Source organism: Centrocercus urophasianus, unplaced genomic scaffold (genome assembly GCF_019232065.1).
Source record: "Centrocercus urophasianus isolate 14NV4802_14NV808 unplaced genomic scaffold, USGS_Curo_1.0 seq_22, whole genome shotgun sequence".
Lineage (NCBI taxonomy): Eukaryota > Metazoa > Chordata > Aves > Galliformes > Phasianidae > Centrocercus > Centrocercus urophasianus.
This window is the reverse complement of record NW_024884778.1, coordinates 17,885,785-17,907,662: the sequence shown is the minus strand read 5'-3', so window position 1 is coordinate 17,907,662 and position 21,878 is coordinate 17,885,785. Positions and strand designations below refer to the sequence as shown.

General features: G+C 42.3%; 1 protein-coding gene across 6 annotated transcripts in view; it reads left to right on the top strand.

Moving 5' to 3' along the window:
• Positions 1–21,878, top strand: part of POC1A (POC1 centriolar protein A) — a 55,864-nt gene extending 33,986 nt beyond the window's left edge. The window contains exons 10-13 of one of the 6 annotated variants that reach the window (XR_006169695.1): positions 3,297–3,468; positions 3,975–5,229; positions 8,904–9,054; positions 12,191–12,271. Coding sequence is in view for 2 of the 6 variants with exons in the window: in XM_042823442.1 (XP_042679376.1) it covers positions 12,191–12,331; positions 21,604–21,702 (240 nt within the window). In the remaining 4 variants the exon portion in view is untranslated. Of the gene's footprint in view, positions 1–3,296; positions 3,469–3,974; positions 5,230–6,983; positions 8,289–8,903; positions 9,055–12,190; positions 12,332–21,603 lie in introns of those variants that run through there. The other 5 variants (XR_006169696.1, XR_006169694.1, XR_006169697.1 and 2 more) reach the window with 5 other exon arrangements.

The following is a 21,878-nucleotide window of genomic DNA, read 5'->3' as shown; positions in this document are numbered from 1 at the left end:
GCAGGGGGGTTGGAACTACATGATCCTTGAGGTCCCTTCCAACCCGGGTGATTCTGTGATTCTGTGAATCTTTGGATGCTTCCTTGATGTGTTGAAGTATAACTGCAGTATTTCAGAACATGTTGTTACCATGACTATTTTGTTGCATATGGTTCAAACAGTGGATGTGAGTGGTGGTATGCATGCATGACGTGTCTTAATTGAAAGGTAAACTTCTACCTGATACCTTTAACTCTGTGGCAGTATCTGTAATCTTTCCAATCCAGTTTTTTTTTCATTGGAATATAAAAAGCAAGGGAAAGTGGTTGTGTTATGGGTATAACACATAATAGTCAGTGGTGTTCTTACCTCCTATTTATTCCTTGGCCACACGGAGGAACACTTTGGCTTGAGGTAACCAGTGTTACCTTTTGCTGTGAACAGCGCAAAGGATCCGGTAGATCTCCCAGATCAGCTGTGAGCATCAAGAGAAACTTGATGTGAGTTAAACCTTGGACAGTAAAACTGTCCTTGTGTAAGAAGCAGGATGGAGGAAGTAGCAGTGGAGAGCTTTGGTGATAGCTGACATGACTGTAGCCAGTTGTCTGTCAGTTCAATTCTGTGCGGGTGTTACTGCCTCTCACTTCATGGTTGCCTGGGAAGTGTGATGCATCTTTGTCCTGCTGTAGAGGAGGGAAGTTCCTGCTCTTGTTTCGTGTCATATTGTGATCTGTGAGACCAAAGCCAAGATAGTGAAGTTTTTGGTGAGTATCACCCGAATAGTGGCTGCCTGTTAGCAGAACAGGCAGAGCAGAAGTAGAGTCTGCACCAGGTCTCTGCAGATGGTTCACTGTGTTTCATGAGAATAGAAATGCAAGACGTGACTAGTCCCTGTACTCTTACTTACGGCTGGTAAGAATGCAGTGTCTGAACATTAAGACAGTTGTGATTGCTAAAATAATAAGAAAAATAATGTTCTCTGAGAGCCTTTGTTTTGAATACCGCAGGTTAAGTTTAAAATTGGTACGAAATGTTCTTAGCTATTAAAAAGAAATGAATGTCTCTGAAAATATCTTGGTTTATTAAGGAATGTAAGTGGAACCTGAACGTGGTAATTCTGACTTCTTAATCAACTGTCCACAGCCCAATTTCTTTTCTTTCAAGTGAAATGTGTTGTTAGGCTGGTTTTGAAGAGTGCTGCTGCAGCTTACTGCAAGGCTTGACTTCTGCTGCTCATTTTCAGAAAAGCTTCCTGTTTTGAGCAAGGCACTGCTTTTTATTTTTAATTTTGAATAGCAGACGTCAGTATTATTATTTCTCCCATTTCTCTCTCAACAAAATAACTAAAAGCAGCAGTGTGTGCTTTTTCATCTCCTCTTGATGTCCTTCTATGGAAAGAGGACCTGTTTCATTCTTCTCTACTGCTGTGTAGTACCAAGATTCTTCTGGAATAAGAGAAATGGTGCAGATATTTTTTATACTATAATTATGTGCTAGGGGCCTGTAGATTGTAATTTATTGTCAGTGAGCTGGCATTATCCTTGACACATGTAAATCTGTTTACCTTTTACTTAAATGAAAGAATATTTTTCAAAGCTTGTGCTGTGTTGTACAGCTCTGTAACTTTTTTTTCTTAAGGACTGAAAGCATGGCTGCTTATCAAAACAGTGGATGTGTAAAAACAATGTTTTGTATCCAGCTTCTCATGGAAGAGTCAGTCTAACATACAAGTGCTAGGGAATAAGTGAATGCAGCCTTCAAAGCGAGTCGGTCATTGAGATGAGTAGGAAGAAGAAAAGAATCTTAACCTGTGTTGTAAAAGAGGCATGAAAAGCCCTGTTGGGGTGGTGAGCTTGAAAACAAACTTGTTCAGGAACAGTTTTCATTTCAGTAGGTAGATGGAGACTGAAGCCTGCAGAAGATGCTAATTTCTAAGGCAAGTGGTTAAAGTTCGCTGTGAATCAGGGCATGGAGCTTGTTTGCAGAGATAGGTGTGAACTTCAAAGTTGCTCTGCCCACCTGCTGGTGTTTTCTGTAAATATATGAGGCTTTGGTGATGCAGCTTGCTTTGGAAGCATAACTTCTCTGTGCAAGAATGATTGTAAATGAAAGAAGGCTGTGATGAGTAGGAATTACAGTCATGACTGTGGTGTAAAAGCATAAACCACAAAAATGTGATCAGAAAGAATGCTAAAACTGTCTGATATAAATTGTAAATATATGTTATTATAGGTGCGAGAGGTTCTAGGTGCTAGATCAGAGTTATGGAAACTGAAATGCTTACTTACCATTTATAAACTAGTAACTGCTGCAATGAAGTGTTCCCTAATTGCCCTGGAAACGTCAGTGAAGGGCAAACACAGTGAGTGCTGTGTGAACTCAGGGGAAGAAACGTCTTACAGTCCTGTATCTTGATCTAGTTTGTGGCTTTGATCTAGAATGTAATGGGTACAAGTAAAATTATGTCCTAAGCTGGAATATTGAGCGGTGAAGACCTACAGGAAAGTGATAATAGTCATAGATCTTTGCCTGTTGTTTCATATTATGGGCTCCTATAGTTGCTGTGGGATCAGAATTGGAGCAAAAGGGTTGGTCTGTATGAAGAGCTGCGCTGGATAGGATCAAAGGACATGTTCTCAGAGCTGGTATGTTACTGAAAATATTTACTTAATCCACAATTGGTTATTTTTCAGAGAAGGTAGATAATAATGTTTTACTTTGGGGGTTGATTGTGGGTGTTTTTTGTTGTTTGTTTTTTCAGATGTAAGGAAAGCTTTGTACGTGCAGCTATTGCTGACGTGAGTGTACAGTGACTCTTGTTTCTTTGTGGGATGCATTTGCTGCTATTGCTTGGCAAATTCCAAGAAAGCAGTGTGTGGTGAAGTGTAATGAACAAATGCTAAGCAGTTCATATCACGTGGACAGTTGGAAGGTGCTTGGGTGTTTCTCTACATTCGTACTTGAAGATGATGAATGACAAGAAAAACATTGAATGAGCCAAATTGGTAAACATTTTAATGTAAAGTTATGGAAAATAGGAAATACTCATTGATGGAGGGATTCTTTACTCAATCTTCAATGTAATTATAGACATTCTTTTGGCACCTTATAACTTGCTGTGTCAAGTACTTCCCTAGGCAAAGAAGGGATGATGAGGAGACTTTCCATCTAATCCTCTGATTCTTTTTGCTGTTGCATCAAACTTTCTAAGGAAAAATACTTGAATTGCAAGCTTTAATAGAGGGAAAAGTGGCTTCTCATGTTCAAAAGGCAGTGAAAAGTCTGTGAGTTTTGAGTGCTTTGCTTGTTTGTCTCAGGGTATCCTGGTGGGAGAAGTAACTGGCACAGCAGGGCAGAAGACATAAGGTGATCTGGAGGTGTTTTTCTTGCCGCCTCAGCTGCGAATCCTGCAGCCATATAACTGAAGTGAGTGTTTCACATGGATACAGTGCTAGTTCTCCTGAGACCAGCGGGCTTCTTGGTTTGGAGGTAAGCTCTAGGATAAGTTCAAATGATAAAGGCAGCAAGTATTTAATTACCATCTCTCAGAAGACAAAGGTTAGTTTTCAGCTCCCGATGTGCTGAGATCTGCCCATGTGAGTAGACTTTTGGGAGGCTGAGCTCACGTGGGTAGAGATGTAAAGTTGTCCTCTGTCACTCTTCTGCCAGGAGATCTTCATGATGTTGTTATTTGTTTTTAAAGTTTAAGTGCACAGATATTTTAAGTGTAGTTAGCTCTGTTGAAGGCAAATGGTGGTCAATTTCAGAGCCACCCAATTGAAAGCTATTGACATAGCAGATTTGGTGAGGATCAGAAGAGCAGGGCTTCCGTGGAAAGGGCTTTTGATGAAAAGATAAACAGCTCATGACTCCTCCGATGGGCCTTTTGTTGAGATGATAGACATTTAGGCCTCTTTTTACACTCTAAGTATACAACTTTCTCCAGAAGGTATTGGATTATGTTTGTTTCTTCAGTATCTATTTTTCCAAAACAGATTGGAAACTTAATTCCTTGTGTAGTCCATGAGGCTTTATACAAACTCTCATCTCTGCATGATTCTCCTACATTTTGACTAAGAATCCCTTCTGAACAAACAAGAGCCTGAATGATCATCAGCTGCAATTCATGTTTTTTTGTTTGACAAGCAATTGGTACAAAAGCTGAAGCTGTGACAGTGGTGGTAAGTCATAAATTGTTTCAAAGGAAAATGGATGTGAGCGGTGATTTGGGCTGGTCAGAGCTCTCTCTCCGAAGCCCATAGGCTGAACTTCCAAACCCAGCTCCACCTTCCTTCTGCAGTGTTGACCTTGGTCTCCATGCTGACTGCAGCACTTCAGTCTTTGTGTAAATAAATTCCTCCTGAATTACTCAGAGGCCAGATGTGCTTTTTCTTTTTTTAACCTTGTGGATTCCAAACTACCTCCAGTTTTGGCATCCATTAATACTTACAAGTGTGTACTTTTTTTAATCGCTGTGAAATTCTCTCCTAGAAAGACACAGCTGGAGCTCTCTTCAGCTGAATGTAGACATGTATTTCTGTTTGCATCTCCTTCACCTCGGTCTACTTATTGCCTTAGAATTTCTCTCTCAATTCTTAGTAATGTCTTCAACAGGGTTATCCTTCAGGTTAAATGTGGCCTGCAAGTTGTTGTGGGTTTTTCTGTTGTTGCTGTTTTGTTTTCCAATTTGCTTCTCACCTTATTTCTCTGAGGATTTTTTCCCACTCTGGGAAGCTTCATCCTGGCATGTGGTTACCTTCCTCCTGGAATAGGTAGGTAGATTTTTTTACTTACATGAGCAACAATGATGAAATGATAAGCTGCTTCTGCTTTCTGTGCTATTCTGCTGTCCAAGCAGAACCTGCTAAGAAAGGGCTGTCTTACTACAGCTGATTGTGGGACGTTAAAGGCATCTCCAAGGGGGTTGAAACTAGATGATCTTACAGGTCCTTTTCAATCCAGGCCATCCTATGATTCTGTGGTCATCCCTACATCATTTGCAAGGGGTGCAGTTGCTGATGATTACTCATAGCTGTCTGGTTTTCCACTCTCCTTTTTGCTGAAGGGATTCCACTCTCATAAGGCTGTTGTAACCTGTGACCTCACATTTTTGCAAGGAGACAGAGGTTCAGCAGGAACAGAGGAAAAGGCTGCTTATTTTTTCAAGCTGTTCTTTCTGATGTGGACAAAAGGATTCTCTGCTGTGGTCTGTGCCTGAAGAGGCTGTATTTGCCCCAGTTCTTCTGGCAGGTACGAAGGGACTTTCCTTAATTTAGGATGGCATAATTAAGTGTGGAAGGTGTTCAGCAGGCTGTCTTAATGCTCTTGGAGAATAACGTCTCCAAAAGTCTCAGTACCAAAGTATGGTTATGTGTGGAAATGAGCTGCCGTAGGAACAGGAAACATAGAAAGGAAATCTATTGGGAGGAACATTTACCACATAACCCTTCAGTTTCATTGTTGAAAAACTTGGATCCAAATGAGCTCTGGAGTTCAACTCTTAACTGATCAGAGAGTAATGCTAGGTAGCAATTCCAGGTTTATCCATAGCAGGAAGCCTGGATTTACCCAAGCAGAGCTGCATTGGTTTCCTGTGCCCTTCTCTCATTTTTTGCATCTTAATTTGACTGAATTTGCAGCATAGCAAAACAAGTATTTTCACTGTTCTCCATTGTTGCCAACTTCATGAGCAGATAATGGCAGCACTTCTTCACAGAAGTTATTCCTACAAGCCTCTGTTCATTGATAGCCCTGTAATGTTCTGTTTTGGCTTGTTGTTGCTTTTGCCATATGAAACTATATTTTTCTCAGGCTAGTGAGTTTTGCCTCTATGTTGCTCTTTCCCCTGAAATTCTTGAGTTTGCTTTTCCATTGATCTGTCTTGTGAAAATAGGAAAGAGTGTGCAGGGTAAATGCACAAAAGCCCATGTCTTCTCTGTTTCTGAGCTTTAACATTGTTTTACGTGCTACTTTAGACAGTTTGTCAGATTTTTTCCATCTTGTCTTGAAGAAGGACTTGGGTGAGAAGAAGAGGTTGAATACAAGTTCCCTGTATTCTCCCAGCCTGGTCTTCCCAGAGGATTTGAATGGCTGCAACAACCTGCAGCAGTTTTCCCAGTGGCGGCTGGGGGCAGCTGTGCTGCTCCAGCTGTTTCCTTAGTGTTCTACTTTGACAAGATTTTTCATGGAAGTAAGATTTTGATTTTTGTTCTGTTACAGCGAATAAATTGTTCTTCAAGAGTTTGGAACAATCAGACCTCAAGGTTGACCCCCTCATTAGAGGTCAGAATAAAAATTGCCTTTCTAGTTCAGCTCCATCTCAGGTTAATTAAGATGAATTCACCCACTGAAGTTGCTACTGTACGTGACTTGTTGTAATGCTTGGGTTATAATTCCAAGTGAGGAGATGGAGTCAAGATTTATATATTTCTCCAATCTGCCATTCTGTGCCAGGTTTAGGAGATGGGTGAAGATGCCTCAAGCTTTTTTTTTTTTTTTTTTTTTTTTTTTTTTTTTTTTTTTCTCCATGATTTTTTTCATAAGACCTCAAACTCTTCTGCTGAAATCCAAACTTCCACTGAGTGAAATAGCAAATAGGCATTTCTATCTGTCTAGTAGGGGGAAGCTATGTTTACGTGTGTGTGCATAACAGTCATAAGTATATAACCTACATAGGCATGGCAATATTTGTGCAGCATACACACATTTACTTCATTAGAAGGAGATAAATGATGCATAAGAAGAGCACAAGCTGGAAGTTGTTCATACTTCATGTTCACACTCAGTATGGTTTGCATTTTGCCTTGGAATCTGTTGCTTTTGATGTGGAAGTATCTGTAGCAGGAGAATCTAAGTTGATGGATAGACATTTTGCTTCAGTGTTTAGCAGTTTTTGTTGGGAACTTTTCCCAAGAGCAGCCTCAAATGCAGTCAGAGAGCAGTAGCTCAATTTCTGGTGGAAATCATTCCCTATGATTCTCTTGTCTGTGTTTCTGTTCCTACAGTGGCAAATGTAAAGTGAGGAATACAGAATGTGGGAAACAGGACCCTGATCTCAGGTGGCACATAGAACAAGGTGATGGAATGATGTAGCTGTGCTCACAGACCTCCTGGAATGTGTGGACAACGCACAGCTTAGGTGCTTTTGACAGGACTGCCCTTGTTACTATTTTGTGAATGGGATTTAAAGGATGGAGGTAAAGCTGAACTCCCCTATTCCCACTGCTCCATTGTTCTTTTCTGGTGGACAGGAGCAAAGAGAAGAGGGAAAAAAAAAAAAAACAAACACACAGATGTTTCCACAGGGTTTATTGATGAGAATCCTATTTTCTGATGTAGATGTGCAATTAAACAGGTAGGTGCTTACCTTGTCAGTGTGTTTTCTAAATATCACTACGTAGAAAAGCAGCATTTTTTTGCATCATCCACTGCAATTTCATTATTGATGCAATCTATTCTGTAGGTAACCCTTGCCTCAACTTCCTCATCAGCATTACAGTAATTGGTTACAACGTTATAGATTTCATGAAAGGTTAAGTAAGGGAGCTCTGGAATGAAGGCTGATGAATTTTCTCTTTCTAGCAAGTAGCTGCACTGTGCTAAGAAGTTGCCATGGGTAAATCACTTCAGTTTCTGCCTTATCACTAAGAGCTGTATCATATGCTGAAACTATTTATCCATTGTTCTTGTAATGTTAAACTGCTTCTTGCTGTACCCACAGAGCTTAGTAAGTGGATGTTGTGATAAGGTATTTAATGGAAAATACATGTGTTCATTTACTGTGTACTTGAACTCAAACTAAGACAGATGAAACCTCAACAGCAGTCGCTGCTTGTGGTGCCTGCCTGTGGAATGCAGCTGGCACTGCGCCGTCCGGCTGAGTCAGATGGGACCTCAGGTTTCTGTGCAGCCACAGTGTTTCACAGCACAGACTGTCATATAAGTTAGTTCCCATTCTGTATTTCTTTGCTCTTTCTGTATTTCTTTGCAACTTTCTAGATATCTGTTTGAATTGAAATCAGTAGTGTCTGGTTCACCACAGCGTCTAGATTTCTATTAAGATTAGGATAGTTGTAGTCTGGTCTTTGAGGGGGTTTCTTTCACCATTTTTATGAACAACAGTGGGGCTGATGTAATGTTCTTTTACCAAATGGGAAATATATACATATATGCATTGTATGGGAACTTTTGAGTCCTGGCCTGAACTACTGGTTGAGCACCTGAGGAAAGGACCGTCAGCCCTGGGAGCACAGGTGAAGGCAATTGAGCTGTGAGACAGGAAGGAGTGGAGCCTGGCTGCACCTCTCTTAGACCTCATTGAAGGGCTGACTGCTGGTGGGGAAGGGTCTCTGGTTGGAGATCCCTGCTTGGTGAAGCTTTCCCCTGTAAACCTAGGATTTTCTGATCCAGGTGAGCAGTCTTCTTCCCTTCCTTCATAGCACCTTTCTGTTGTTTTGGTCCTCCTGTCATCACCCCTGTTGTAATGCCTTTCCCATTGTATTGATCTGTCCAATTGCTACGTGCATGTATTTGCTGTTATTGTTCTTGTTAAAATACAGGGGCAGGCCTTTCCCTGAACAGCGTCACAATAACGTTCACCACTGTCAAATTTGGAGGCTCTTTGGACAGTGTGATAGAGATGTGGCATTGTTGCCTTAACCCAGTAGCTCCAACTAGTGCCACTTCTGTATTTGACCTGTGACAGGAGTGGAGGTAGGCTGCTTGTGGAAGGTAACCTGTCACGCTGAGCATCGCAGTCTCTTTCCATGAAAGAATGGAAAGAGAAGAGTTTTATCTCATTTAAATATTTGGAAACTTTCTAAAATGTATGTCAGACTAAATTTTCAAGGTCCGCTCAGTTTTTGTGGTGCATAAGCACCATGGCATCTGCTCCATGATGTCCTGTTTGTGCTTTCTTAATGCAGGAGAAGCTTTCATTCACTTAAAAGAAAGAGTATGTTTTGGTGTGGGAAGTCTGAAGCTGATCCAAATGGGATGCACATGCTCTGGTTTAACACAAAAAAAGGAAAGTGCTGTGACTTTGAGAGGAAGCAGGCCGCCTTTGTTGAGCTGGTGGTAAGCCCATCCTTTACCATTGTCCCATAGACACCCACAAATCTGTGGGTCCCAGTGAGATGCATCCAGAGGCCTGAGGGAATTGGTGTTGTAGTCACTAAACCACTTTCAGTAATGTTGGAAGTTCTGAAGCATTTCAGGTGAAGTTCCTGCTGAGTGTTTAAAAAAAAAAAAAGCACCATCACAACCATTTTTAACAAAGGTTATAAAAAGATGAGCCTGGGAACTACCTACCTGTCAGTCTCACCTGTGTGCTGGTGGATTTGTGGATGCCCCGTCCTTGGAGGTGTTCAAGGCCAGGTTGGATGGGGCCCTGGGCAGCCTGGTCTAGCATTAGATATGGAGGTTGGTGGTCCTGCCTGCAGCCGGGGGGTTGGAGCTTCGTGATCCTTGAGGTCTGTTCCAACCCCGGGCCATTCTGTGATTGTATGTGGATGGTGGATGGGAACGTGGACGTGAGCCAGCACTGTGCTCTTGCAACCCAGAAAGCCAACTGTATCCTGGGCTGTATCAAAAGAAGTGTGGCCAGCAGGGTAGGGAACTGATCCTGCCCCTCTGCTCTGTGCTTTGAGGCCTCACCTGAAGTACAGCATCCAGATGGGGAGTCCTGTGGAGACGTGGAGAGATGTGGGCCTGTTGGAGTGTGTCCAGAGAAGGGCCACGGAAATGATCCATGGAATGGAACACAATGGAATACAAGGACAGGCTGAGCTGGTGCTGTGCAACATGACAAGAGAAGGCTGAGAGGTGACCTGATAGTGGCTTGTCAGTATCTAAAGGGGAACAACAGGAAAGAAGGGGACAGACTCTTCAGCAGGGTCTGTGGTGAGAGAACAAGGGGAAATGTCTTCAAGCTCAAAGTTGGTAGATTTAGGTTGGATATAAGCGAAAAGTCTTCTGCAGTGAGGGTGGTGAGGTGCTGGCACAAGTTACCCAGTGACGTGGTTGATGCCCCATCCCTGAAGACTTTCAAAGTGGGGCTGGATCAGGCCGTGGGCAACCTGACCTAGCTGTGCACGTCCCTGTTTGTTGCAGGGCATTGGACTAGATGGCCTTTAGAGGTCCCTTCCAACTCTAAGGATTCTATGATTCTGTTCTATGATTCTTCTGTGTATGTTGTGGGCTGCATTTATTGCTGAATGTTTTCAGGTGTGACGAGATGAGGGTTTGCAGGCATTTTTAGTGAGATTATCTTGTGCCTGTGTTGGGCAGATTCTTAACCTTTGTTGTGCACCTTATGCAGCGCTCTTGGAGAGGCCTCCTCAGAGAGGTCCCAGATTTCAGAGTGTATCTTCATTCCATCCCAGCAGGTGGGATGAGTAAGAGGTTGGAGCGAGCTGATCTCAGTTTCTCTGCCTGGCTCTTTGTGAGCAGCGATCAGAGTGGTGTTTGTACGAGATCATGTTTTCAGTTGATTAAATTAGTGCATCAGTGAACAACACGTGGCTCTTGGGCTACCTGCAGCACAAACCTGTGACTGGGCTTTGCAGCGTGACCCGTGCTGGCCAAGGACTCTGGATAGTCTTTGATGGTTTGGTTGCAGTGGAGTGCAGCTCTTAAAAGCAGGTAGTGGACAGCAGCAGGAGTTCTGCCAAAGCCTATTACCTCTCTCTTCTTGTAGTCCAGTGTCTCTTTCATCACACTGTTTGTTGCTTGTTTTGCTTAACTGGGGGGCTGGATAGCAGCCACAGGAGCCTTTCTGACAGTGCCACCCAGCTGTGCACAAGCAGTGTGCTGGTGGCCTTTCACTGCACGTGGTGACGATGGTTGGGCTTTGTGTGTCCTGTCCCAGGGAACATGTTCTGCCTGGATGTGCATTTCCAACCAGCCTTGATTGAAAAGACAGTGAGCTGAGTGCCTGTAGACTCTCCTTATGCTTTTATCTGAAAAGAAATCTTACTATGCTAAACATTTCTAGTTTTAAAGTTACATGAAATGTTCTAAATGGTCTTTTTGCATTAAATGCAGAGAGGTGAATGATTAAGTGCAGCACTAAAAATGCCTTCACAGCAATGTGTGTGAGTGTAGAAATGGAAGCTACATAGAGATTGTTTTTCAGTCTATCTGGATCCCTTTCTTTTTTGTCAGTTTTCCAAACTTCTGCCATTCCCATGAGCAGTAAGTCCCATCCATGGGATAGAACTGCACCAGGCATCAGGCCGTGGAGAGCCATGTTTTAAGCTCTGAGTTCTCAGGTTTATACCAAGTAATGGCTGTCAGTGTAAGGTAAGGAAGTTGTCTGCAATTGCAGACTAGTGTGTTGGTTGGCTAAATTGTTCAGTTAGATGAACTCTAAACTTCTGCTGGTGATAATGCAGACAATTAACACAAATAGCATTTGTTCTAGAAGGAATGCAGCATTTTGAAAGAAAAAGCTCCTTAGTAAAGATCTGTATATGTTTTTAAAAATTTCTTCTGAATGGAATATTCAGACTTGCATAACTAAAACAATTGAAATTGAAATTTCAAAGTAATCTTGTACAGTTAATCTCATTGGGGAGGGAAAACTGGTTCAAGATTTAAAAAGATAAATTATCAGGGTTAAATCAAAGCTGTGTCTGTAATGCATGTTGGATCATTTTGCTTTAGCTGAGCTTCAGTTCTACATCATTGCTTTCTTACAACTAACAGACCGTGGAGGGAACCTTTTGCTGCACAAGGCACTAAACCTTTTCTTCCTTACACTGTTAGCATTGAATAATTTGACTCCTGTCAGGTAGCTTATTTAATTCTACTGTTTAGAGATAGCACTGTGTGGCTCCATTGAATATCCATTTACCAGCACAGTCTGTGGCTGTACGCAGAGCTCTTTGATCGTACAGAACTTGAGCCTTTCAGGATTGCTTCAGTATTGTTATCTAAGCTTTGCCTTTCCTAATGCAGGCTTTGAAAAGAAAATGCACCACATACTGCCAACAAAAATCATGCCACTCCAGACTGTGAAGACAGATGAGTTTGCAGCAGCTTTTCTTTTTTCAGCCATGGCAAGAACAAAGAACAAACACTTGAATTTCTCTTGCCCTCTCAGACTGTTTCCCACCATAAATTGTCCTTCAGTGTTTACCTTCCATAAAACTGAAAATCTTTTCCAATTGTTTCTGTTGCAGTAGCAGACTCTATCTGTTTATTTTTTTAGCCATCAGAAATGGATTGTGGTGTTCATCTTAAGAAAACAAAATCTCAGGATACTGGTAGGAACCATGAACGGCCAGAGGAGGATGTCCATATTGCAGATACCTTGGAGCATATTATAGGACAGCTGGATGTTCTGACTCAGGTATGGTGTGCTATTTGATTTTATAATGAAATTTTCCAGTAGCTTCATAGAATAAATGTGGCTAGTCTAAAATCTCTGCTCTTTAGTGGTTAATTTGATGAATCTTTTGATCTGTCAGCGTATCTCAGTTCTCTCACATCAGAACTTCTAGTTCAGGTTCTGTTCTTTCCCCATTTGTTATGCTGCAGTGTAGCAGAGAGCTAAACAGGCCAGCTCTGGTACCTTCTGTTATTAGCCAAAGTTCATCCAAGGTAATATCTGAAGGTGTGGCTAAAATTGCAGGTAGTAGAACTCTTGTCTCAGTGACTGGCTGGTTACTGCTCCTCCCCCAGTTATGTTGTATTCTGTAGGTAAACTCAGATCCTTTCCCCAGCCCCCAACATTCACCTATGCCATTCAATTTCTGCAGTGTTCTTTTCTCATCTTACATGTCTGGGCCCCACCTCTCGAATGAGCTTTTCACCTACAGCTAGCAAACAACTGAGCCCTTGCAAAGCATTCACATGCTGTTCTTCCCCAAAGTAGTGCTGGAATGGCATCAACTGTTAATGATCATCCATCACAGTGTGTGTTAGTTCTGTCCCTAAATTCTTCTTAAGCAGTCTTTTCTGTTTAACCAAATCATTACTCATTATTTCTGTTAGGAAATGTTTGTTTCTGACCATTTCTTGGGGCTAAATTTCATTGTATATTTTTGAGGGATGTGAGAAGTGGGGAGAAGGCATGGGGCGGTGTAAACACCATTGATCTGTAGAGCACAATGTCATCAGAAGGAAGAAAACTGCATGGGAGTTCTTTTCTGTGAGTTTGAACGTTTTTTCTGGGGAAGAGCAAGCAGATGTTTATCACTAAATATTGAACACTTGAGTTACTGGCTTGAGTTGGCTCTTTTTTCTTCAGAGAAGTACGTGTTATCCAAAAAGAAGTTTAGGATGATGCACTGGAGTACCCAGCAAGTACTGAAGCACAGCTGACTTCGGGATATAAAGCATTGTAGGACTACAGGCAGTCTAAAATAGAGTGAAAACCAAAAGATATTGAAATTCGTTTGGCAGAAGTGCAAGAAAACACTTTTCTATAGTCTTTAGAATCTTCACTGGAGGGAGAAAGCTCTTCTATGACATTGGTTCTGTGTTTTTATGATGAAATACAACCTAGTACATGCACAAAATATCTTACTGTTTTTGTCTCCGTAGTAAGTTTGGATTGTGATATTCATCTTTAATTACACAAATCAGATCCATGGTCCTGATGAAGTTTGTGTAATGTCTCCTTTTCAACTTCATAGGTACTTAGAGGGAGCAAATATTGCAGTAAGAGGCATGTGTGGGGTTTAAACTAGATAAAAGCAATGCAGACATCTCTGCAAGTCATTGCATAACTGAAAAAAAAAAATCAAAATGCTATTTTAAACCTAGCAAAAAGAGAGTGAAGTGGAGATCACTGGGGGAGGAATGAATTAGGAGGTTTTAGGATAACGTTGAAACTAGCCCTGAAATTATAGTGTAAGGAGAGGAAAAAGAAAAAAAGCAAACAAAAAAAAAAAAGTAGAAGCTGCTTTGAGTAATTGTGCATTCAGCAACCTTTCAGCTGTAGATTTTTTTTGCCATCTGTACAGTACTTTGTTTTCCTTTGATTCTAGTCTCTTGTATTTTGTTTTAACACGATGCGTATGCACAAATGTACCCAACGTGTTGTTCAAATGGTTTCATAATTCTTCATTATAATTGTAACGTTGTAATATTTAGAAGTGAAACAAGTCTGCACAAAACTGTCAAGCTTATGCAAATGAATGTAGAAGAATCCCTTGTGTTTGGAGTAGGAGAGGAGATTCCTGAAGGAGGAGGAGCACAGGTACAGTTAGCAGGGCAAAGAAACAGAAGGTAACAAAAAGGAACCTGCTTGTGTAGCTGCACATTTTTTCTTCTCTTTATGGGCATACTGTGCAGGTGAGTTATAACAGCAGGGAGCACAGAGCCCTCGAAGGCACCTTTATCACCTCTTTCAATCTTTTATCACCTGGTCAGTGCCAATTAAGTGTTGTCTAGGTGGAACCACAACTGAGATCTGAAGAGGAGACAGCAGCAGTGATTGTTGGATGGTTGTCTTTGTTGGCTGTTCCTTTCAGAGCCTGACAGAGCATTGCTTCCTGCACATTGCAGGCTCAAGCTAATGTATATTTTTACAGTTTCTCCAGCTTTGGAGTTGGTGACTTCTTTCTGTGAAAGGACGCCACTGCTTCTTTTAAAAAATGCTTTCACAAATAAACAGCAAAAAGTCTTTGTGAAGAAACAAGGCATCACAGGCTTCATCATTTTTCTCCCTTCAAGAAAGGCTGAGGCTATACCAATAGTCTCCCAGTGCTCTGTTAAAAGTCATTGCTACATAATGCCTGAGCATTGCTCACTTAAAGATAACACTAACAGCATCAGTGGGTTGATATTTTTAAGCTGTTTTCTTAGCTGAAGGGAACGGACAGGCACACCTCACCAGCACCCCAAAAATATTTCCAGACATTTTCTATTGATATTGCTATCCATGAGTTCACCAAGAATTTCGGATTGGTTGGCAGTGCAGGAGCTTGGGTGCGTTTCTGTTGTGACACCTTGAGTTCCTGCTCTCTGTGCTTATCAGAGTTTCCAGCACTGTGTCAATTTAGTGTGGAGGAAACTTGAAGTTGTGATAAACTATTCTGCAAAAATATGCAAACGTAAAATTAATCTGTTGAGTCTGTCGTTTTTGTAGCATTTCCTTAGCTATCATTACAAGGTTTATTGTGGTAAAAAGAGGGAAGGAGAAAAATTGTCTGCTGAAAGTGGTAATAGCAAGAAATCATCTGAGCACTGTCATCTCCTGCTGGCACACAGCTTTGTTCTGCGCCACACGCTTGAAGCTGCATTGTCTGCTGCTCATCCGTTACCAACGCCTTCACTGTTGCTAATAGATCTCTGGATGGAGTGTCATGCACTTGAAGATAGCAGGATTGTTTTTGTTCTATTTAAGAGGTGTCTTCCTGCCAGCCACCAAATGAAGGTAGAAACACTGAAGCAGTAAGGCATTAGCGTGCAGCAGGATGCATGGAACAGGCTTGTTTCTTCACTTGGCACTTCTCATCAGATTTCTCTAATAAAAGCAGAGGAAACTGGTTTCTGTTGCTTCAGCATGGAGCAGTTGCTGTTACAACTAATAGATGTGCTTCCTTTTTATGTTGTGAAATTCTGTGATATCACTGCATCAGTGGACAAGGGAAGAGCCACTCGTGTCATCTAACTCGACTTCGTTGAGGCCTTTGACACGGTACCCCACAAAACCCTTCTCTCCAAATTGGGGAGATGTGGGTTTGATGGGCAGAATCTTCAATGAATGAAGAACTGGTGCAGGGTTGAGTCCGGAGGGTGGCAGTCAGTGTCCGGTTGGAGATCAGTGATGGCTCCCAAGGATCGGTGCTGGGGCTGATACTCTTTAATGTCTTCATCAGTGACATCAACTGAGGGGCTGAGGGCACCCTCAGCAAGTTTGCTGATGACACCAAGCTGTGGGGTGTGTTCAGTACAGCACAGGGAGGGAAGGGATGCCATCAGAGGGGCGAGACAGGCTTGAGCAGTGGGCCCAGATGAACCTCATGAGGTTCAACAAATCCTAATGTAAGATTTGCACCTGGGTTGAGGTGACCCTCATTACCAATACAAGCTGGGGGGGATGATGGCCTTCAGAGGTCCCTTCCAAATCTAAGGATTCTGTGGTTCTGTGATTTTATTCTTAAATGTCTTGACAGCGTCCTTTAAGTATGGTTTAATAAAACCTTTACCTTTTCCTCTTCACCAGCAAGCTGTGTTTTTGTTTTAAGTAAGAAAGTGGTCTAACGTAACCTGACAGCAGCTCCATATTTTTTTCTGAACATGTCTGTAGACCGTATTTCACATGAAAATAAAGAAGTTAGTCTTTGGCTGCCTCTTTCAGGTGAGTAGCACATGCTCGATAGTCTTGCTATCTTGAAATATGATGTGAAGTCATTTGCATTAGTTGTTGGCTTACTGAGAGATGCCCTGGTGCCCTTCTGTAGGAAAGTGGGCAGTTCAAATCCAGTAACAAGAAGAAGAGGATGGGAGTGATGAGCATGCATCATGTAAGCCTTGCTCCTCCCTCCCGTGCAGTTTTGTATCTTGCCAGTGTCTAAACAATCTATTAAAATCCTCTTATTTACTGTTATTTCAGAGATGTGAAAATGAGGAAAGAGATTTTTGTTTGTCTGTTTACAACTGAAGGCTGGATCGCAGTATCTCAGTGTCTATCCAAAGGGGTGGGAATGAAGATTAAAGGTGTTGTGTTTTTCTTGGATAACTTCTCCTTAAACTCGTGGGGCGTAAAGGTGGTTTTCAGCTGGAACCAAAATGGAGCAGATATTAAGAACACACATTACTTGGTGTGTGTATCTGAAATGCATTTTCTGCACTTGCAGCTGAACTGCTCAGCTGGAGTAGGATTGTGTGTGAGTAAGCATCCTGGCTTCAGTGAAAAATTTGCATTAGCAACAGTGATATTAAACAGTTTGTATGCTCCTGCCTGCACTCCAGACACTTGCAGTTGTCTACTGTGAAAAAAGACTGCGAGAAATGAGATGCTTCCTAATTAAAACTAAATGTGTGTGCAATGCATGTAATACAGATGATTATCATGCCTACATCCTACGTTTTAGGGAAACAATCTTTGAAGTGCGTGTTAGAATAAATGCCATCTCTTTTCTGAGAGGTATTAAACCTGTTGTTTAATCCACGTGCAATAAAGTAAATCCTTACACAGTGACAAGCAGTTAGAAGTAAAGAAATGGTGTTCTTGGTCACAAAAGCTGCTACCTGTGCCTTGCACAAATGTCTTGGTTGATATGTTGCTTGTAATATCTGAACTGCTGCTGGTTATGGGAGCTCCCAGCAAGTAGGAAAAAGCAGCAAACAGGCTTTTTTTCCAAAAGAAATGATTTGAAATCCAAACCAGCATTTAGGGGGGGAAAAAAAAAATGCATAAAGCATTCAAATCCAAATCTGAAGTCTGTGAAATGCTAGATGAATTTCATTTTTAAATCTTAATTAAAAGAGCTTAGAGATCACTCAAAACCATCTCTTGGAGATGTGGCATCTTTGACCTCTTGCTCGAAATAAATGAAGCACCTTGTTTCTTGCCAGTCCTCAATAAACCATGATCTGAGTTATTATTTTCTGAAATGCATTCCTAAACTACACTTGCTATAAGAATCTCATAAGGATTTTGTTTCTTTCTAAGACTGCCTGGGTTACACGCACTTCCACTGACTGTGCTGTGTTCGCACAGCCCTGTCCCGAGGCCAGGTTCTCAGAAACACTTCTTGTTTCTCTGCAGGTTCTGAGGGTCTTCCCCTTCATGTAGCTGGTGGTGGGCAGGCACATGCAACGCCTCCCACAATCTGTTTTGTTTTTCTTAAGAGCAGATCTTTAAGAGGGATCACTTGATACTGCTTGATTATCTTGTTATTTTTCAGCCACTGAGTGGCAGGAGCTGGGTGCATTCAGCTGAGTGGTTTGCATCCTTCCAGAGTTAGATAGGGTAATGTGTAAAGGACACAGTACATCTTTGAGGCACGTCATCATCCCTGTGGTTGAGAAGACCTGAGTGTTCTGGGTTTCTAAACAATATGCCATGCAGTCATTTTCAACATGCATACCTGAATATTTTACCTTGGCTCATCTTAGTGTGCCAGATTTTGTCGCTGGACTCCGTGACCTGTGGAAGCTATAACAGCGCAGCTCTTCTCCTCCAGAAACTCTCAGCACCCTGTGCAAGTACTGTCAGTTTAGCTTTTTCTGATCTACTGAATCAACAGAGAGGCACGATGAAACATTTTAGTGAGAGCCTTCTGCTTTGGAAGGCACAGTTAGAGATACAGCTTCGTGCCTTGAGTCTCTGTGCTGCACAGAGCTCACTGTCACAGCTGTAGCTCATCTCCTGCACTCTAGGATTGATTTTAGTACACTGGTGTCCAAACTAATGGCTTGCCTGGGCTGCAGTGAGTGAAGGGCTGATGTTTCGGTTGCTCACCGGGGGTGAGCTGGGCTGGGAAGGGCTGCTGCCACGATGGCACAGTGTCAGAGGGCACGCTGCATTACATGGGCTGCAGGTTGGACATGTCTGATTTAATGCAATGAAGAGCCTTGGCTGAGTTCCAGGGCCTGTTTGGCTGCTGCAGCGTTGGCATTGACCATGCTGCTTGGTCTGGCAAAGTTGACAGTGCTGGAATTTTCAGGTACTTTGTGTGCCTTCTCTGTTGTAGAAGTTGAAATGAGTGTTATAAGTGATAGTGCTGTTGTTGTGACTGAACCCAAGCCCTTTGCAGGACCACCAAAGCTGCTTCTGTACTCTTTCATTGAGGAGCATTGAACTGATTCAGGCATCTGAGAAAGTGAAGTGTTGGGAGGTGGAAGGAACACATATTTAGAAAAGCTCATCCAGTGTGTTTGTGGGCCTTCCTAACCCTGGCTGTACAGCAGCTGACAACCATTAGGGGTGGAGTGAACTTTAGGAATCTTTTTACAGAAGTAAAACTAGGAAACTACTTCTACATTCAGTGCAGAAAGGGATTTTATGATATGGTTCATGATGTCAGGAATAGAGGAAATGTGTGTAACGTTTTGCCTGCAAGAGGCAGTGCTGCGCTTTGCGGTTGGTGTTTGGCTGTATCCTTTGCAGGCACAACCAGCACCTGATTCCAGTAGCATTGTGCAGATAAATGTTTTGAAGGGTCCCGCAGTGCTCAACCAGAGCAGCATTGCATCCCCTGTCCTTTACTCAATCAAACCCTGTCTCATCCCCGGCTTGTTAGGCATCCTGTAGCCCAGTGTGCACAGCGTTATTTATGTTTTTATGCTCTGGTCTGCTTCTCTCTCAGTTCCGTGCTCAGTGCTTGGTTTTAGTTAATTACTGGCCTTCTGTCTGGACTGCTCTCTCTTGTGGTTAACCACAGGGATTTGTCTCGTTGCTCTCCAGAATGTGCTACAGGCTATGATGAGGAGTCTGTGTCACCTGAGGAACACAAATGTCCTTTGCTCTGCTGCTCGGGTTTTCCTTGAGCAGTGGAGGAACTGGTTTCTGCTGGCATTCAGCTGCTGCTGGGCTCTGCTTATCTGTAATTCTCAAAAGAAGCCAGCTGGACTGCCCCACAGGGCTCTGCAAAAGCCTCTGCCTGGAGGCCGTGTCCCCACTGAAAGTATTTGATTTGAATTAAAGAGAAGATGTTGATAAAAGCTGAAACTGTTGCAGGATTGTACTTGGGCCACCGTCACTGCAATAACACGGGGGAATGAGATGGGAAGTTTATCATCATGTAAGCAAATAAGACTGCTTCGTGTCTCAGCTTAGGGGAGGATGAAGCTGAATATTTTCTCCAGACCTTAAAAAGTGCAAATGATGCAATGCTGTCTCTTCTGTGTGGCTCTCCACCATTTTCCAGTATGCAGTGCACACATGGATAAGGCTTCTGACACTGAGAACCCATAGTCATAGAATCGTAGGATCGCTCAGGTTGGAAAAGACCTTCAAGATCGAGTCCATCCACAACCCAACCATCCTACCCCAACTCTAACAACCCTCAGCTAAATCCTGTCCCTGAGCACCACATCCAAACAGATTTTAAACACAGCCAGGGATGGAGACTCAACCACCTCCCTGCCGTAATCCTGCCATAGGGAAACAGTTTGAGTGCAAAGCTGCGTCTGGTCAACCCGGGCTGGTGGCGTTTGTCTCCTGGGGTTGTTGGCTCATCACCTTCTGAAAAGTAGCACCAGTTGAATACACATGGGTTAATTTGCTTCCCAACAAGGGTTTGGTTTGGGAATAGGCCATAGAAACATTGTAAAACTGTCAGCTGAAAAGGAAGTAGCCTTTTTGTGTGGAAGTTACTTTCTCTGTGTGGTGTGTGTGTGTGTGTATCAGTAATGGCATTTTTGTACTTTCCCACACCTTCCTATGACTGCGTATTTTAAGCACTGTGTATTCAAAATGGTCTGTGCTCATCAGCTCTTTGAATTCAGTGCATCTCCCATCTTTCTCCTTTTCCTTTTCTAGTTTGCAAAACAGTGCTCACTACGAATTCATTGGAATGAAAATTACATGAAAGTATGAAGCAGACAAGACCTTCCTTGCAACTCTTCCTCAAATTTGATGTGTTCTGAAGTCCATTGTGTTTGTGCTTTGTTCCACCGCTGTGTGTAGCAGTGTGGTTGGCCCCTATTAGCTCTGATATGCTGCCTGGAGCCTCAGCTAAGATTTGAGCTGTGTTTGGAGGGAGAAAAGAAGTGTATTGTGGTGAATCTTATGATGCAAAGCCCTTCCTGACTTTGTCAAGATGAGGTGTTGCAGTGTGGCTGACAGAGACGTCTTCATAGTAGTGCTGGGTGTTGTGCTTTCACCATGCCTGTGTTTTCACTTCATCCCTTCCAGCTGTTCCTCTCATTTCCCAAATGGTTTTGCAGGAGTCGTTTCCTGGCCTATCAACTGTCCTTAGCCAAACTATTTCCTTTCTTTACATTTTAGTTTCCCCAGTAATAAAATGGAGATAAAGAGACCTGCTTTCTTTTGTCAAGCACTTAGTCGTGTGCTTATGAAATGTGCTATTTAAAGATTTTTTATTTATAACCTCTATACAAATAGCCCAAGTTTGTTTGAATTACTTTATTGAAGTCTGAGGTTCTGAACATCCTTTGTTTTTGACAAGGTATGTTATTGATGGCAGTAAAAATGCTCAGAATATGAAGCTATTGACTGCTGTTTATGGGTATTAAAGCATTAAATGTAATTACTGCCTATTATCAGTTATTCCAGCATCTTTGGAATCTGAAAGTGGTTTTCCACAGATAGCTCTCTTGGTTACCTAAGGATGGTCCATTAAAGGATTTTCAGCAGAGGCTTTTATTGCTTCCTGGTTAAAATGTTTTTTCCATATACTCTGTCCACGATGACTTCAGCTTTAGGAGGAGCTAATAACAACCCCTTTGTGAGGTAACTGGGTTGCACAGAGAAATTCAGGCCGTATGTTGAGGTATGTGCGGCCAGTTTGAGTTGTAATTCGCCTTCGTCACCCCACTGTGCTGCCTTACATTGGGACGGTTCCTCACTTGACCCTGGTGCTACAGCTCTGAAATAGCTCAGGGTATTTCCTTGAACATAGCATTCCTTGCCCTCTGACAGCACAGCACATAGCTTGTCTCTCTGCGTGGCTCGGCGGCAGCTTTCCTTTTGTTTTGCAGACAGTTTCCATCCTGGAGCAGAGGCTGACCCTCACGGAGAACAAGCTGAAGGAGTTTCTGGAGAACCAGCAGAAAATAATTCAGAACAAAGAGAATTGAGTTTGTGAAAGAGGAGCTCTGAAGGCCCTTGGAGGTTGCAGGGGTTTGTATTCTCAACAGACTGGGTGACTTTAATGGTTTGGAAAGTAATCAATTTTTAATTCATATGTACAGTTACTGTATCTGTAAATACAAAGCTTTGTTACTTTACTAAAATAAAAGATTTTTATTTGTAA